Below are 17,926 nucleotides of genomic sequence, written 5' to 3' on the forward strand. Positions count from 1 at the left end.
TGTATGCATTTAAATTTGTCTGAGATAAGCTGGATGAGGTATATTGATTATTTCACACGTGTCAGATTTCAGCTCAGAGCAGATTAGCTACTGGTTTAAGCAGAAATCTATTATTATATGAATCATTTCAGGCCACTGTCAGCTCACTGTGAATATCTTTGCCAAGCTCTCTGTGCACTATAGAGAGATAAGAGGGTGTTTGTGTGTGTACAGTATGTTTGTGTTTGCGTGTGCGTCTGTCATGTCTCATTCTCTGAGACATTAGATAGCCAGAGAAAAAACTCTTTTTGCACTGCCACTTTTTGCACTGCTGTCTCTTTGCACTGCCACAAGACTAGCCATTATGCTGTATTTAGCACACACACAGTCATTCACACTCTCTCCCTGTATCTCTATCCCTCTCTCTCTCTCTCTCTCTCTCTCTCTCTCTCTCTCTCTCTCTCTCTGTCTCCCTCTCTCTCCCTCTCTCTCTTTTTCTGTCCCTCTCTCTCTGTCTCTATTTCTCTCTCTGACAAACCTACATGTTCACACACACACTGACACACACACCATATCAAATTGCATTTGTCACATGCTTGGTAAACAACAAGTGTAGACTAACAGTGAAGTGCTTACTTACGGGCCCTTCCCAACAATGTAGAGAGAAAGAAAATACAAAAATAATACAATTCAACAATAATACAAAAAAAAGTTATAATAAACACACAATTAGTAACAATAACTTGGCTATATACACGGGGTACCAGTACCGAGTCGATGCGCAGGGGTACGAGGTAATTGAGATAGCTACACTATGTACATATAACTTGGAATAAAGTGAATGATAATCAACAGAAGCAGCAGCATATGTGATGAGTCAAAAAAGGGTCAACGAGGATAGTCCAGGAAGCTATTTGGTTAACTATTTAACTAACCATTTAGCATTCTTATGACTTGGGGGTAGAAGCTGTTCAGAGTCCTGTACACACACACACACGCAGACACACACTGAAACACACGCACACACACACACAGTATTTAGCCCCCCTCCCCCTCGTTCTGCTTCCATTCATCATATTACTGTAAAACCCTCCTTTCTGAAGCACATAGATTAGTACAGGCTACAGGCAGTATACAACAAAGTAGAAGAGACTTCAGAACACACCACTTTATTTACCAGACCTCCTGAACAATGTGTAGGACAGTAGCTTTCTCCTACTGATATATTTCAGGGACTTACTGTCACATGTAGGATGTGTCTCTGCATCCAGCCCTCCTGGGTTAAACCTGAAGGAAAGCCTGGTTCTTTATAGTTCTATAGCGTAATCCACTGCAGTTAGGGATGTTTCTGACAATGAGATAGTGTTCATCTACTCCCGCTTGCTGTCATACTCACTTCAGACGCTGTGACGTCACACCCTGGTGGTGACACTTGCGACATGGAACAGCCTGGACTTTTCTGAGAGAGGAGTTTGAAGGACAAATAGACACACACACTTTCTCTCTCTGCATATGCCATCTCCCTAAAATCCCCTACAGTTTATAATAGTATTGAGCTTATACAGATTGTGAAAATTATTATGTAGCTAGAGTAAGTATCTCAGTGTATCCTAATTTTGACAGAATGTTTAGTTGTTTGTGTTTCTCTAACATATACAGTACCAGTCAAAAGTTTGGACACACCTACTCATTCTTTATTTTCTTTATTTTGACTATTCTCTACATTGTAGAATAATAGTGAAGACATCGAAATTATGAAATAACACATATGGAATCATGTAGTAACCAAAAATGTGTTAAACAAATCAAAATATATTTTAGATTTTAGATTCTTCAAAGTAGCCACCCTTTGCCTTCATGACAGCTTTGCACACTCTTGGCATTCTCTCAACCAGCTTCATGAGGTGGAATGCATTTCAATTAACAGGTGTGCCTTGTTAAAAGTTCATTTGTGGAATGTTGTTCCTTCTTAATACGTTTGAGCCAATCAGTTGTGCTGTGACAAGGTAGGTGTTGTATACAGAAGATAGCCCTATTTGGTAAAAGACCAAGTCCATATTATGGCAAGAACAGCTGAAATAAGCAAAGAGAAACGACAGTCCATCATTACTTTAAGACATGAAGGTCAGTCAATGCGGAACATTTCAAGAACTTTGAAAGTTTCTTCAAGTGCAGTCGCAAAAACCATCAAGCGCTATGATGAAACTGTCTTTCATGAGGGCTGCCACAGGAAAGGAAGACCCAGAGTTACCTCTGCTGCAGAGGATAAGTTCTTGCAGCCCAAATAAATGCTTCACAGAGTTTAAGTAACAGACACATCTCATCATCAACTGTTCAGAGGAGACTGTGTGAGACTGTGTGAATCAGGCAGAATTCATGGTTGAGTTGCTGCAAAGAAACCACTACTAAAGGACACCAATAAGAAGAAGAGACTTGCTTTGGCCAAGAAACACGAGCAATGGACATTAGTCCTGTGGAAATCTGTCCTTTGGTCTGATGAGTCCAAACTTGAGATTTTCGGCTCCAACCGCGGTGTCTTTGTGAGACACAGAGTAGGTGAACAGATGATCTCCGCATGTATGGAGGAGGAGGTGTGACGGTGTGGGGTTGTTTTGCTGGTGACACTGTCAAGATTTATTTAGAATTCAAGTCTCACTTGACCAGCATGGCTACCACAGCGATATGTCATCCCATCTTGTTTGCCCTTAGTAGTGTAGTGGAGCAGGTTGAGAGCTTCAAGTTCTTTGGTGTCCACATCACCAACAAACTACAATGGTCCAAACACACCAAGACAGTTGTGAAGAGGGCACGACAAAGCCTATTCCACCTCAGGAAACTAAAAAGAATTGGCAAGGGTCCTGAGATCCTCAAAAGGTTCTACAGCTGCAACATCGAGAGCATCCTGACTGGTACGGCCTGGTATGGCAGTTGCTCTACAGAGGGTAGTGCGTACGGCCCAGTACATCACTGGGGCTAAGCTGCCTGCCATGCAGGACCTCTACACCAGGCGGTGTCAGAGGAAGGCCCTAAAAATGGTTAAATACCCCAGCCACCCCAGTCATAGACTGTTCTCTCTACTACCACATGGCACGTGGTACCGGAGTGCCAAGTCTAGGACAAAAAGGCTTCTCAATAGTTTTTACCCCCAAGCCATAAGACTCCTGAACAGGTAATCAATTGGCTACCCGGACTATTTGCATTGTGTGTCCCCCCCAACACATCTTTTACGCTGCTGCTACTCTGTGTTCATCATATATGCATAGTCACTTTAACCATATATGCATAGTCACTTTTACATATGTACATACTACCTCAATTGGCCCGACCAACCAGTGCTCCAGCACATTGGCTAACTGGCTTATCAGCATTGTGTCCCACCACCCACCAACCCCTCTTTTACGTTACTGCTACTCTCTGTTCATCATATATTCATAGTCACTTTAACCATATGTACATGTAAATACTACCTCAATCAGCCTGACTAACCGGTGTGTGTATGTAGCCTCGCTACTGTTGTAGCCTTGCTTCTGTATATAGCCTCCCTACTGTTACAGCCTCGCTACTGTTTTTCACTGTCTTTTTACTGTTGTTTTTATTTCTTTACTTACCTATTGTTCACCTAATACCTTTTTGCACTATTGGTTAGAGCCTGTAAGTAAGCATTTCACTGTAACCTGTTGTATTCTGCGCACATGACAAATACACTTTGATTTGATTTGAAGCTGTCATCAAGGCAAAGCGTGGCTACTTTGAATCTCAAATATAAAATATATTTTGATTTGCTTACTTCATTATCCTTTGTGTTTTTTCACAATGTTGATGTCGTCACTATTATTCTACAATGTAGAAAAATAGTCAAAATAAGGAAAAACCCTGGAATGAGTTAGTGTGTCCAAACTTTTGACTGGTACTGTATTTATATGGTTTATTGTCACATACACCAGATAGGTGCAGTGAAATGTGTTGTTTTACAGGGTCAGCCATGTAGTCCAACACCCCTGGAGCAAATGTGGGTTAATTGTCTTGCTTAAGTGCACAGATTTTCACCTTGTCGGCTCGAGTATTCGAAGCAGCAACCTTTCGGTTGATGGCCCAATGCTCTAACCACTAGGCAACCAGCCACCCTATTACACAGTAACCCTCCTAGGAATGGAAGCAGTCATAGGACCATTGTGTTGTTGTGGTCTTATGTTGTGCTTTTATCTGACTCTCTTCAGAGGAGTAAATTACCTTAATGCAAATTCTGTGTTTAGACTTTAGTTGAAAGAGACCATGGAACTGAACACTTGTACCCTGAGATGCAAAGAGAGAGAGAATGAGAGAGGGGGTGATGAGAGACAGAGAGGAGAGAGAGAGAGATAAATAGATGAGAGAATGAGAGACAGAGAGGAGAGAGAAAGAAAGAGAGATAAAATAGAGAAAGAAAGGGAGAGATGAGAGAAAGAAAGGGAGAGATGAGGAGTGGGGGAATGAGAGACGGAGAGAGAGAGAGAGAGAGAGAGAGAGAGAGATAAATAGAGAAAGGGAGAGATGAGGAGAATGAGAGAGAGAGAGAGAGAGAGAGAGAGAGAGAGAGATAAATAGAGAAAGAAAGGGAGAGATGATTGAGAGACGGAGAGAGAGAGAGAGAGAGAGAGAGAGAGAGAGAGAGAGAGAGAGAGTATTCTAAATGTTGCTGTGGCCTTGACTCTCTAACATACAAAGAGAGAGATATGTTAATAAAATCTTTTGTTGTCACAGCAGCTGGCGAGTTACTTCGTAAGCAAAAGTCTTATCTGAAGACGAGGTTTCATTTGTGTAAGTGCAGCCACAGCACCGATGCTGGCATGGGTTTGAGTTTACTGTGCACTTTCTCCCTTTCAGTATCCATCATACAGCTCTTACTGCTATATACTCTGTCATGCTCTCTGAGTCTTGTCTGCTGTGTGAACCAGAACCTGAAAAATATATACTCTAGTCTAGTGGTTCCCAACCAGGGGTACTAGGACCCCCTGGGGGTACTTGGCCTATCCACAGGGGGTACTTAAGAAGACCCATGAGACCACACAGTTACTGGTAAAATGCACTATGGGGGTACTTATTGGGTACTCCGGGCTGAGCCAAATGAAGTAGTCGGTACAGTAAACAAAAAACGTTGGGAACCACTGTTCTAGTCAATGAAATGAAAGGCAGTGGTGTTTTTAAAAGATGTAGCGCCTACTCTTGAGAAGGAGTAAGACATTTCTCCCTGAGCTAAACTTGTTTGGGTTGCGTTTTGTGTTCTGAGATGCATTGAGACCAAGGTGTCTCTAGTCTGAGATTGTCTCAAGACCCTGACTGCAGGATCGAGAATCAATCTGTGGTGCCATAGCAGTTTGAATCATGTGTCATAAACATACATAAACCAAACAGAGATAAGTGTGATATTATGAAGGGTTATGTGTTGTTACGTTATCTTACTGGCGTCAAAGTGCTCTCTCGCTCTCTGTCTCTCTCTGTAGGAATGCAGGTGTTGGAGTTGAACGGGGTTCCTCTGATGGGGAAGACTTACGAGGAGGTGCAGTGCATTATGGGTCAGCCGTCTGCAGAGACTGAGCTCTGTGTGAGACTGTGAGTCAAATATCTTATTCCTCATCGCTCTCTATCCTTTCTCATCCCTCTCTCCTCTTATCCCCACTTAATTTAGATGAGACCTAAATTGGACCTTTCTGTCTGTCTCTCTCAGTGACCTGAACATGCTGTCTGACCCTGAGCATCCCCAGGCCCTGGAGAACCATGACCAGCTGAAGCCTGGTACACCGCTACATTGTTATAATGCTTCATCATGACTTTTGCACTATTGTTATAATGTATCATAATGTTTATGTAACTTTACAATGCTTCATTGTGAATGTTACTGTGTGTGTGTGTCTGTGTGTGTGTGTGTGTAGGTGACAGGCAGTGTTCTCCAGGAGTGGACCCTAAGCAGCTGGCTGCAGAGCTGCAGAAGTTTTCCCAACAGCAGGCCCCTGGGATGGGGGTAGGAATGGGGGTGGGGGGGCCAGGAGGTGTAGGGGTCCTCTCTGCCCTTGACCGCTCAGCTCTGTTACACTCAGGCAATGCATCGGCTAGCTCTAGTGCCGTCCCCAGCCCCGGTCAGCCTGCCTCCCCAGCCATCAACAAGAAACAACGCCACAGCGCCAAGGTAATGCCTTCACTAGTAGTACATTATGATATTGAGAGCCCGTAGCTCCCTGTAGAGTATGTTAGTACATCCATATGGCTGGTGAGTTCATAATTAATAATTCACAAATACTGTGCATGTGTACGTTTGTTTGTGTGGTAGAGGTCAAGGTCAACTGCTGTGGCTGCATTGTGGATCACAGAAACATGACAGGCTAATTATAGAGAAACATGCATGGTATATGTGTGTAGGGTATCAGGAATCAAGCTAAAAACCCAGAGGTGGACACGTCAAATTAACAATGGTTTAATAATCGAACGGAGGCAGGCAATAGACAGTTCAAGGCAGGCAATAGACAGTTCAAGGCAGGCAATAGACAGTTCAAGGCAGGCAATAGACAGTTCAAGGCAGGCAATAGACAGTTCAAGGCAGGCAATAGACAGTTCAAGGCAGGCAATAGACAGTTCAAGGCAGGCAATAGACAGTTCAAGTCAGGCAGTTCAAGGCAGGCAATAGACAGTTCAAGGCAGGCAATAGACAGTTCAAGGCAGGCAATAGACAGTTCAAGGCAGGCAATAGACAGTTCAAGGCAGGCAATAGACAGTTCAAGGCAGGCAATAGACAGTTCAAGGCAGGCAATAGACAGTTCAAGGCAGGCAATAGACAGTTCAAGGCAGGCAATAGACAGTTCAAGACAGGCAATAGACAGTTCAAGGCAGGCAGGGGTCAGAAAACCAGAGGTGGGGCAACGGTACCGGACAGCAGACAGGCTCAAGGTCAGGGTAGGCAGAGTGGTCAATAGTCCAGAGGTGGGGCAAAGGTGCAGGTCGGCAGGCTCAGGGTCAGGGTCAGGCAGAGTGGTCAGGCAGGCAGGATCAGAGTCAGGACAGGCAAGGGTCAAAACCAGGATGGTGAGAAAATGAGAGACTGGGAAAAGCAGGAGCTGAGAACAAAAACGCTGGTTGACTCGACAAACTGGCAACGGACAAACAGAGAACACAGGTATAAATACACAGGTGATATAGAAAGAGAGAGATGCATGCATGGGTGTGAGTGTGAGTGTGTAAATACACATTGTATTAACTACTTTCTACTTTGTATGTATTAACTACTTTCTATGGTAGGTAGATTATGTAATATACTGAATATACTGAATTAACCTTCTCTGACTGTACAGAATGATTTTTTGAGGTTTGTTAATCCTCTTCTAGTAAGTTTTCACCTGGGTCTTATAGAGTCCATTCAGAAAGCGCTACTCAGCTTCTCCAGGACAAGGACAGGTCCTTGATATGTCATCTGACCATAACTATCCTACACAGGGGCTCTAGCCAACCTATTGCTAATTAAAACCATAATATGATGGACACAGTAACTGAACTTTTCAGGCAGACCAGAGGCCACACTATAAGCAGGGCTTCTCATGGCAGTGTGTGTGTGTGTGTGTATGTGTGTGTGTGTGTGTGTGTGTGTGTGTGTGTGTGTGTGTGTGTGTGTGTGTGTGTGTGTGTGTGTGTGTGTGTGTGTGTGTGTGTGTGTGTGTGTGTGTTAATGTAGAGTGTGTGAACATGTATCAGTGAGACTGATATCGGCATAAACAGAGTGTATAATCGATGCTTGTGTTTGTTTTTCAGTCGGCAGCGGATGTGCAGGTGCTAAAGTCTCAGCCTCACCCTATAACAGGAGAAATACAGGTAGGCCTGCTCAGGGGCAGCACCAGAGTAGGGGCATGTGGTGGCACCAGCCACACCTCAAATATGATTGGCCACCCTTAGTACCCCTCTATTCTCATTGGATAAGAGAGCTGTCAATATGGCTCAGATTGGAGAGAAAAGACAATGCTTTTGTTCAGGCAAGTCATTGTGGCTGGCTTTAGGACCATGCGGATACCTTGGAGTGGGCGCAAAGGCTGTGATTGGCTGGTTGTCTTTAGGATTATGGAGAGCATGGCTACAGTGAGGGAACACTGAACAGTGCAATCTCTCTCAATTGATATGTGGAAAGCAGAGCAGGAAGGTGGCTAAGGAACTGCTGGTTGAGTTGACAGGAAACTCAACTAGTGTTTAGCTAGTGTGTAGCAGCTATCAGGCCGACAGCCTCATAGCATCAATACTGTAATAAATTCTGCAGTCAAACTTTTTTCATTATGTAATCCAACATTTTAGTGAATATGTGTGCAACAAAAGTTCAACAGTCACCTTTTGCCACTATTTCTGTCAAGTCTATGCATACAGTTTGATGCATACATTTCATAAATCCAATGTATGAGGAGCACAGAGCGCACTGCAACAGCCTCTGCAATGTAATGCTGCAAGGCAAACACAGCGTTCCATTGGAAATGAATGTACTTCTGGTGTAGCAAAACGCATTGATGCTGTCGTTCTGATCGAGGTGTCATTGCTCTATGGCATGTGTTTGTCCTTTATCGACTAAGGTGAAATGAAGCTACAGCAGCCAAGGTGAGAATGGCTGAAGTCAGTTTTGCTTCTTTTTTTAATGTTCTCCAAATATATTTAGAGCTTTTAAATTGTGTAGTAATAGAGTAGACCTAAATCAGCTTTAAAAAATATATATATATTCCTTGTAGGGGGTTACCACTAAACGTGTATCTAACGTGAATATTTTCCCAATGTTAATATTCAAATGGGTTTATTTAAATAAATTAGGGCAGTTACAAATAAACAGTTATTCAATACAATGCATCTAAGTTTAAGCCAATTTGCAATGCTATTTGTGATACATTTGACTGGTTCTTGGTCCCCCCTTGGCAAACCCCAGTCTCACACCTACTCTGTTTGCTACTGACTCCTCCAGTCTGGAGTCTGTAGAGTGTGCCTTATATTCCTGAATTCCTCCACTTGATTGATCCACCTGTCAAGAGTTTGATGATTAGTCAGAATCAGGTTGTCTACTGTTGAGAAACACTGGTCTACATGCCTGTAGAACCTAGTTGAACATACTGCATGTCTCTCTCTGTCCACTCTGCCCCCTGCAGCTCCAGATCAACTATGACAGGAATCTGGGGAACCTGATAGTGCATGTGCTCCAGGCCAGGAACCTGGCTCAGAGAGACCCCAACAGATACTCTGACCCCTTTGTCAAGGTTTACCTCCTACCAGGGAGAGGGTGAGATACTTCACAATGCTTTTAACTCCTTCTGGACTGCTTTTTAATATCTATCTCTGCCTTGCATTATCTCTCTCTCTCTGCCTTGAATTATCTCTCTCTCTATGCCTTGCATTCTCTCTCTCTCTGCCTTGCATTATCTCTCTCTCTGCCTTGCATTATCTCTCTCTCTCTGCCTTGCATTATCTCTCTCTCTGCCTTGCATTATCTCTCTCTCTGCCTTGCATTATCTTCTCTGCCTTGCATTATCTCTCTCTCTGCCTTGCATTCTCTCTCTCTCTGCATTGCATTCTTTCTCACTATCTCTCTCTCTTTCTGCCTTGCATTCTCTCTCTCTATCTCTCTCTCTGCCTTGCATTCTCTCTCGCTCTCTCTCTGCCTTGCATTCTCTCTCTCTCTATCTCTCTCTCTCTCTCTGCCTTGCATTCTCTCTCTCTCTCTCGTTCTATCCCTCCCGCTCTTTCTCGCTGCCTTGCATTCTCTCTCTCTCTCCCTGTCTCTCTCTCTCGTTCTATCTCTCTCTCTCTCCCTCTCTCTTTCTGTACTCTAATGAGTATTGACTGTTACTCTGATGTGCCTTTATTAATCTGTGTTAGATTTACTGTGAGCTTTCTGTGAAAGATTGATTGTAAGTAGAAGCCTAGGAGTTCATAAAACATGATAGTGACACATCCAACTGTGGGCTACTTTCATTTCTTATCTCCATGGCTTCTAACTGGCCTCAGTTGGCATATTGAGTGTACATGTATTGGTATTGTGGCTAGTCAGATTAATATAATAATTTGATTCAAATGTTTGCATGCTTTGCAAGAAGAACGATTTCCATATTAACCCTGTTTACATCAGGCTAGCTGATGGCTCTCTGATAACCGCAGAAAATCGCCAATCAAAATAAATGTTCAACCACAGTGACCAAGTTATTTTTGGGAAGTATATTTGATTCTGAGTTGGGACATATGAAGTCTGTTTGTGGAAACTACTTCTAAGACACATACATTCAGTTGATTCAAACTCACTTCACTCATGCTAAAAAGGGAGGCTCTCGGCTGGTGCTAGCACAAGCGCAGATCAAATACACCACTGGAGCGCCGATTAAGGTGTTTACATGTCCTAATAATTCAAAAGATTGCTCCAAAAACCAGGTGTTTTAATCGGTGGATATTTACTTAGATTTTGACCTCACGCCGATTAAGATAAGCAGAGTAAAGTGTTTACATGACTATTGCATAATCTGACTACTGCCACAGCCTAGTGGTTAGAGCATTGGGCCAGTAACCGCAAAGGTTGCTGGATTGAATCCCTGAGCTGACAAGGTAAAAATCTGTTTTACTGCCACTGAGCAAGGCAGTTAACCCACTCTTCCCTGGGCGCTGTGGATGTCGATTAAGGCAGCACCTCTCTGATTCAGAGGGGTTGGGTTAAATGCGGAAGACACATTTCAGTTGAATGCATTCAGTTGTACAACTAACTAGGTATACCCATTTTCCTAATCAATTTAATATCAAATTATGAACCTTTATTTAACTCGGAAAGTCAGTTAAGAACAAATTCTTATTTACAATGAGGGCCTGCCCCGGCCAAACCCGGACGACGCTGGGCCAATTGTGCGCCGCCCTATTGGACTATCACCGGAGGTGATACAGCCTTGATTCGAACACGGTGCATGTAAACGTACTCATGGACAGATACTACAACTTGATATGAAACACTGTTTGGTCACTGTATCAAAGCATTCTATATTTACTCTAAGATATTCTCTTTAATGCTGATTGTGTGTGTGTGTGTGTGTGTGTGTGTGTGTGTGTGTGTGTGTGTGTGTGTGTGTGTGTGTGTGTGTGTGTGTGTGTGTGTGTGTGTGTGTGTGTGTGTGTGTGTGTGTGTGTGTGTGTGTGTGTGTGGTCTCTAGATTGGCTGCAGTGTTCTCTCTCTGAGTGCTCTGATGTGATAGTGTAGTAAGGTTCAACCCTCCCACGGGACAGCGATTATCAGTTTATCAGCATCAGCTTAGCGTATCCCTCTCTCCTTCCCTGCCCCATCATTGTCTCCATCCCTCTCTTCCTGTGAAAAGGCAGAGAGATCAATAGTCTTAATCTGACCTATAACACTATCTGCTTTCTACTAATGGCTCTAACAGCCATGTTCATAGGATTTTACAGTACAGTGCCAAAGACTCGACCCTGATTTCGGATTGGATCAAAGATTCAGAGACTGTATCCAGATTGAATAGAAACTGCCAGCACACACACACGCACACTGTCCTTTAGCTCAGTATATAGGGACTGCTTGATATGTGTTTAAACAGTAGACAGTAGTAAATAAACCATGTCTTCATGTTTCTATGTTGTCGTTCTTTATCTCCTTCCCTTTATGTCTCTGTTTCTCTGACGATTTCTTTCTTTTTGCTGTTCTTGTTGTTTGTTGTCTGTTGTCTCTACCCTCCTCTCCCTCCCCTGGACTCTCAGACAAGTCATGGTAGTCCAGAACGCAAGGTAGTGTAGTGCTTCTCTGCTTCTCTCCTTCTCTCCTTCTCTTCTTCTTTTCTTCTCTGATTCTGTTCTTATCTGCTTCTATCCTTCTCTGCTTCTATCCTTCTCTAATATTTTCCTTCTCTGTTTCTCTCCTTCTCTGCTCTCTTCTTCTCTGCTGCTATCCTTCTCTGCTCTCTTCTTCTCTGCTGCTATCCTTCGCTGCTCTCTTCCTTCTCTGCTGCTATCCTCTGCTCTCTTCTTCTCTGCTGCTATCCTTCTCTGCTCTCTTCCTTCTCTGCTTCTATCCTCTGCTCTCTTCTTCTCTGCTGCTATCCTTCTCTGCTCTCTTCCTTCTCTGCTTCTATCCTCTGCTCTCTTCTTCTCTGCTGCTATCCTTCTCTGCTCTCTTCCTTCTCTGCTTCTATCCGCTGCTCTCTTCTTCTCTGCTGCTATCCTTCTCTGCTCTCTTCCTTCTCTGCTGCTATCCTTCTCTGCTCTCTTCCTTCTCTGCTGCTATCCTTCTCTGCTCTCTTCCTTCTCTGCTTCTATCCTCTGCTCTCTTCTTCTCTGCTGCTATCCTTCTCTGCTCTCTTCTTCTCTGCTGCTATCCTTCTCTGCTCTCTTCTTCTCTGCTGCTATCCTTCTCTGCTCTCTTCCTTCTCTGCTTCTATCCTCTGCTCTCTTCTTCTCTGCTGCTATCCTTCTCTGCTCTCTTCCTTCTCTGCTTCTATCCGCTGCTCTCTTCTTCTCTGCTGCTATCCTTCTCTGCTCTCTTCCTTCTCTGCTGCTATCCTTCTCTGCTCTCTTCCTTCTCTGCTGCTATCCTTCTCTGCTCTCTTCCTTCTCTGCTTCTATCCGCTGCTCTCTTTTTCTCTGCTGCTATCCTTCTCTGCTCTCTTCCTTCTCTGCTGCTATCCTTCTCTGCTCTCCTTCTTCTCTGCTGCTATCCTTCTCTGCTCTCTTCTTCTCTGCTTCTATCCGCTGCTCTCTTCTTCTCTGCTGCTATCCTTCTCTGCTCTCTTCCTTCTCTGCTTCTATCCGCTGCTCTCTTCTTCTCTGCTGCTATCCTTCTCTGCTCTCTTCCTTCTCTGCTGCTATCCTTCTCTGCTCTCTTCCTTCTCTGCTGCTATCCTTCTCTGCTCTCTTCCTTCTCTGCTGCTATCCTTCTCTGCTCTCCTTCTTCTCTGCTGCTATCCTTCTCTGCTCTCTTCCTTCTCTGCTGCTATCCTTCTCTGCTCTCTTCCTTCTCTGCTGCTATCCTTCTCTGCTCTCTTCCTTCTCTGCTGCTATCCTTCTCTGCTCTCTTCCTTCTCTGCTGCTATCCTTCTCTGCTCTCCTTCTTCTCTGCTGCTATCCTTCTCTGCTCTCTTCCTTCTCTGCTGCTATCCTTCTCTGCTCTCCTTCTTCTCTGCTGCTATCCTTCTCTGCTCTCTTCCTTCTCTGCTGCTATCCTTCTCTGCTCTCCTTCTTCTCTGCTGCTATCCTTCTCTGCTCTCTTCCTTCTCTGCTGCTATCCTTCTCTGCTCTCCTTCTTCTCTGCTGCTATCCTTCTCTGCTCTCTTCCTTCTCTGCTGCTATCCTTCTCTGCTCTCCTTCTTCTCTGCTGCTATCCTTCTCTGCTCTCCTTCTTCTCTGCTGCTATCCTTCTCTGCTCTCTTCCTTCTCTGCTGCTATCCTTCTCTGCTCTCCTTCTTCTCTGCTTCTATCCTCTGCTCTCTTCCTTCTCTGCTGCTATCCTTCTCTGCTCTCCTTCTCTGCTTCTATCCTCTGCTCTCTTCCTTCTCTGCTGCTATCCTTCTCTGCTCTCCTTCTCTGCTTCTATCCTCTGCTCTCTTCCTTCTCTGCTGCTCTCCTTCTCTGCTCTCCTTCTTCTCTGCTTCTATCCTCTGCTCTCTTCCTTCTCTGCTGCTATCCTTCTCTGCTCTCCTTCTTCTCTGCTGCTATCCTTCTCTGCTCTCTTCCTTCTCTGCTGCTATCCTTCTCTGCTCTCCTTCTTCTCTGCTGCTATCCTTCTCTGCTCTCTTCCTTCTCTGCTTCTATCCTCTGCTCTCTTCCTTCTCTGCTGCTATCCTTCTCTGCTCTCTTCCTTCTCTGCTGCTATCCTTCTCTGCTCTCTTCCTTCTCTGCTGCTATCCTTCTCTGCTCTCCTTCTTCTCTGCTTCTATCCTCTGCTCTCTTCCTTCTCTGCTGCTATCCTTCACTGCTCTCTTCCTTCTCTGTTTCTCTTCTTCTCTGCACTCTTCCTGCTCTCCTTCTGTGCTTCTCTCCTTCTCTGCCTCTCTCCTTCTTTGCATTCTGTCTCTGTTTCTCTGCCCCTCTGTCTCCTACTTTCCTTCCCTCCCTCTTTTTCTATCATTCTTACCTTCTCTGGCTCTCTAATTATCTGCCTCTCTGCTTTCAGTCTGTTTCCCCCCTGCTTCAATGTGCAATGTGATTATCTGATTGTGCAGATGTAGCCAAGAACATTGCCGTGTTGAAATCAAAGTTGAAATGTGAAATCATTTCATGAGTCAGATGTGTTTTTCACCTCACCTTTATGCTCTCTGCTACAGGAGTGGAGCTGTACCTTACAGTCAAATATTGATTCAACCAGACAAACATACATACATCACTATTTCTTTGACTTTATTCTTGTTTCATGTTGTTATCCTGTCTAGCCAGTGTGTCTATACACTACTGTTCAAAGGTTTGGGGTCACTTAGAAATGTCCTTGTTTTTGAAAGAAAAGCACATTTTTTGTCCATTAAACTAGTATCAAATTGATCAGAAATACAGTGTAGACATTGTTAATGCTGTAAATGACTATTGTAGCTGGAAACAGCAGATTTTTAATGGAATACATTAGAGTGCCTAGTTTGACAAACGGACGCCTCACAAGTCCTCAACTGGCAGCTACATTACATAGTATCCGCAAAACACCAGTCACAAGGTCAACAGTGAAGAGGCGACTCCGGGATCCTGGCCTTCTAGACAGTCACAAAGAAAATCCATATCTCAGACTGGCCAATAAAAGATTAAGATGGGAAAAAGAACACAGACACTGGACAGAGGAACTCTGCCTAGAAGGCCAGCATCCCGGAGTCGCCTCTTCACTGTTGACATAGAGACTGGTGTTTTGTGGGTACTTTTTAGGAAGCTGCCAGTTGAGGACTTGTGAGGCGTCTGTTTCTCAAACTAGACACTCTAATGTACTTGTCCTCTTGCTCAGTTGTGCACCGGGGCCTCCCAATCCTCTTTTTTCATTCTGTGAAGGGAGTAGTACACACCGTTGTTCGAGATCTTCAGTTTCTTGGCAATTTTTCGCATGGAATAGCCTTCATTTCTCAGAACAAGAATAGACTGACAAGTTTAAGAAGAAAGTTATTTGTTTCTGGCCATTTTGAGCCTGTAATCGAACCCACAAATGCTGATGCTCCAGATACTCAACTAGTCTAAAGAAGGCCAGTTTTATTGCTTCTTAAATTAGGACAACAATTTTCAGCTGTGCTAACATAATTGGAAAAGTGTTTTCTAATGATCAATTAGCCTTTTAAAATGATAAACTTGGATTAGCCTACACAATTTGCCATTGGAACACGAGTGATGGTTGCTGATAATGGGCCTCTGTACGCCGATGTAGATATTCCATAAAAAAATCTGCCGTTTCCAGCAACAATAGTCATTTACAACATTAACAGTGTCTACACTGTATTTCTGATAAATTTGATGTTATTTTAATGAACAAGAAATGTGCTATTCTTTCAAAAACAAGGACATTTCAATGTGACCCCAACCTTTTGAACGGTGGTGTACATTTGACCCTCATCCCACATTTGCAAGGCATCATGTACAATATATGATGATATAATTATATTGAATCAGATATTCAATTATTGACATCCTGCTATATCATCTTTATATCTATCATCAAATGTAATTTGGCAAAATCTACGATAATGTGGACATATTAGCATATTAACAAAGACCACATCTGAGACTAAATATGTTCCTTTGCTATGACATCATAGTGGTGAGAACAAGAGGAGGACCAAGTACGTTCAGAGGAGTCTGAACCCAGAGTGGAACCAGACCGTCATCTACAAGAACATACACCTGGAACAGGTAGGAACACACACACACACACACACACACACACACACACACACACACACACACACACACACACACACACACACACACACACACACACACACACACACACACACACACACACACACAAAGCACCTACTAACGCATCCGTCACACACAAATCCATACACATCCACATTGAACATTATTTTGAATGAATGTATTTAGTTAGTCTTATTTCAAGTTGAATTGGTTGCTCTGAATCCTTGTGGATGTTCTGACAGTCTCTCTGCAGCCTCAGTACCCATTACCAATCCCCTGAAGCCCATAACACCACTCTCCTGGCTAGGTTTAACAACCCTCTCCACCCCTCATTCTGAGCCCTTACAGAATACAAATCACCAGCAAGAGAAAGAGAGAGACAGAGACTTCTTCATTCAACCTAACAGTAGCCCTTGGCTGCAATTTGGACCACTTAAGATGAGTGAAGTCTATCCTTACAGCGCTCTCTCTCAGTGGACAGTAGCATCTCAAGTCTAGTGGCTCTTCTGTGACTCTTTTCTCTATTCTGCCCAATGAGGTTGTAAACGCTGCACTATCACTCACTCACTCGCTCACTCACTCACTCACTCACTCACTCACTCACTCACTCACTCACTCACTCACTCACTCACCCACTTCTCTGCCAAGCGTGTACACACACACACACACACACACACACACACACACACACACACACACACACACACACACACACACACACACACACACACACACACACACACACTCACAAACACACAATCACAGAGTCCCCTGACAGGCTGGTGGAATGAGATTGGTCTACGTGGGTGTTGTACTTGGCATAACTTGTTTAAATGCATTTGTAAATTTAAGTATATATCTCTCTCTGTCTCTATGTCTCTCTCTCTATCATTATCTCCCATTCCCTATTTTCTCCCATCCCTCTCACTCTCTCCCTCTCTCCTCCCTCCTATCCCACTCTCTCTCAGCTGAAGAAGAAGACTCTGGAGGTGACAGTGTGGGATTATGACAAATCTTCCTCCAATGACTTCCTGGGAGAAGTGAGTGTCTCCAGAATCAGACACACTCTGGTTGGACTGTCACATACATTCACTTGAGTCGTCCCTTTACCCTAATGTCTCCTGATGTTTTTAAGTGTTCTCCAGCCAACAGAGGCTTATAATTTCAGTTTACCCTTCCCAATAAAACTATATTCACAGGTAATTTGACGTTTTATCAGTCTGTAGAATGAATCCCATTGATCCTCTGCTAAATGGACAAGGAGCCTAATTATTTATAAAGCAGTATGATGGTATGTTTCAACATCACAGAACCCCATGTCTGAAAACTATTTACTCTATTTTCATGTATCTACAGTATAAGTATTTGCTTACACATGCCTACTCTCTACCCCTCTCTCTCTCTGGCTCTGTCTTTCTCAATCTTTATCTCTCTCTGTCTCTCGCTGTCTCTCTCTCCAGGTGTTGATAGATCTGTCTAACACAACTCAGCTGGACAACACTCCTCGCTGGCTGCCTCTGAAGGAGCAGAGTGAGAGCATTGAGCATAGCAGATCACATCACACCGCCCAGGGGCCTGGGGGGCCAGGAGCAGGGGCAGGGCCGGGACAGGGGCCCATAGCGGGGCAAGGACCAGGCAAGGACATGGGGCCAGGATTAGGACAAGGACAAGGCCTAATGCATGGACAGGGACAGGGGCAGGGGCAGGTACTGTACAGTATTCATTGTCTAACATCTATCCTTTTCATAATGGATTGTATGCTTTATTCACTCTTAGAAAAAATGGTTCCAAAAAGTTTATTTGCAGAGGAATAGTGTTCGACCACGAACCATTTTGATCAGAAGAACCCTTTTTGGAAGACAAGGATTCTTTGTAAGTCAAAGGGTTCTTCTTAGTATATAATCCTAAGATCTGTTTAGGGAAGTAAGAGTTATTTGATGATTTTGTGGAAGACAAGAAGGCAGTCAGGTCCATGTATTTGGACAGTGACACAATTTGTATAATTTTGGCTCTGTACGCCACCACAATGGATTTGAAAGGAAACAATCAAGATGTGCTTTAAGTGTAGACTTTCATCTTTAATTTAAGGGTTTTGTCAAAACTA

At 43.8% G+C, this 17,926-nt stretch overlaps 1 protein-coding gene across 1 annotated transcript in view; it reads left to right on the forward strand.

The window, feature by feature from the left end:
- The window catches only part of LOC112245183 (protein piccolo-like), a 59,008-nt gene that overhangs the window by 25,744 nt on the left and 15,338 nt on the right, over nt 1-17,926 (forward strand). The window contains exons 13-21 of the mRNA XM_042322751.1: nt 5,460-5,568; nt 5,684-5,751; nt 5,889-6,142; nt 7,753-7,812; nt 9,114-9,244; nt 11,707-11,733; nt 15,720-15,813; nt 16,791-16,862; nt 17,283-17,528. Coding sequence (XP_042178685.1) covers nt 5,460-5,568; nt 5,684-5,751; nt 5,889-6,142; nt 7,753-7,812; nt 9,114-9,244; nt 11,707-11,733; nt 15,720-15,813; nt 16,791-16,862; nt 17,283-17,528 — 1,061 coding nt within the window. The remainder of the gene's footprint in view (nt 1-5,459; nt 5,569-5,683; nt 5,752-5,888; nt 6,143-7,752; nt 7,813-9,113; nt 9,245-11,706; nt 11,734-15,719; nt 15,814-16,790; nt 16,863-17,282; nt 17,529-17,926) is intronic.

The sequence above is a fragment of the Oncorhynchus tshawytscha genome, linkage group LG06 (assembly GCF_018296145.1).
Source record: "Oncorhynchus tshawytscha isolate Ot180627B linkage group LG06, Otsh_v2.0, whole genome shotgun sequence".
NCBI classification, from domain to species: Eukaryota; Metazoa; Chordata; class Actinopteri; order Salmoniformes; family Salmonidae; genus Oncorhynchus; species Oncorhynchus tshawytscha.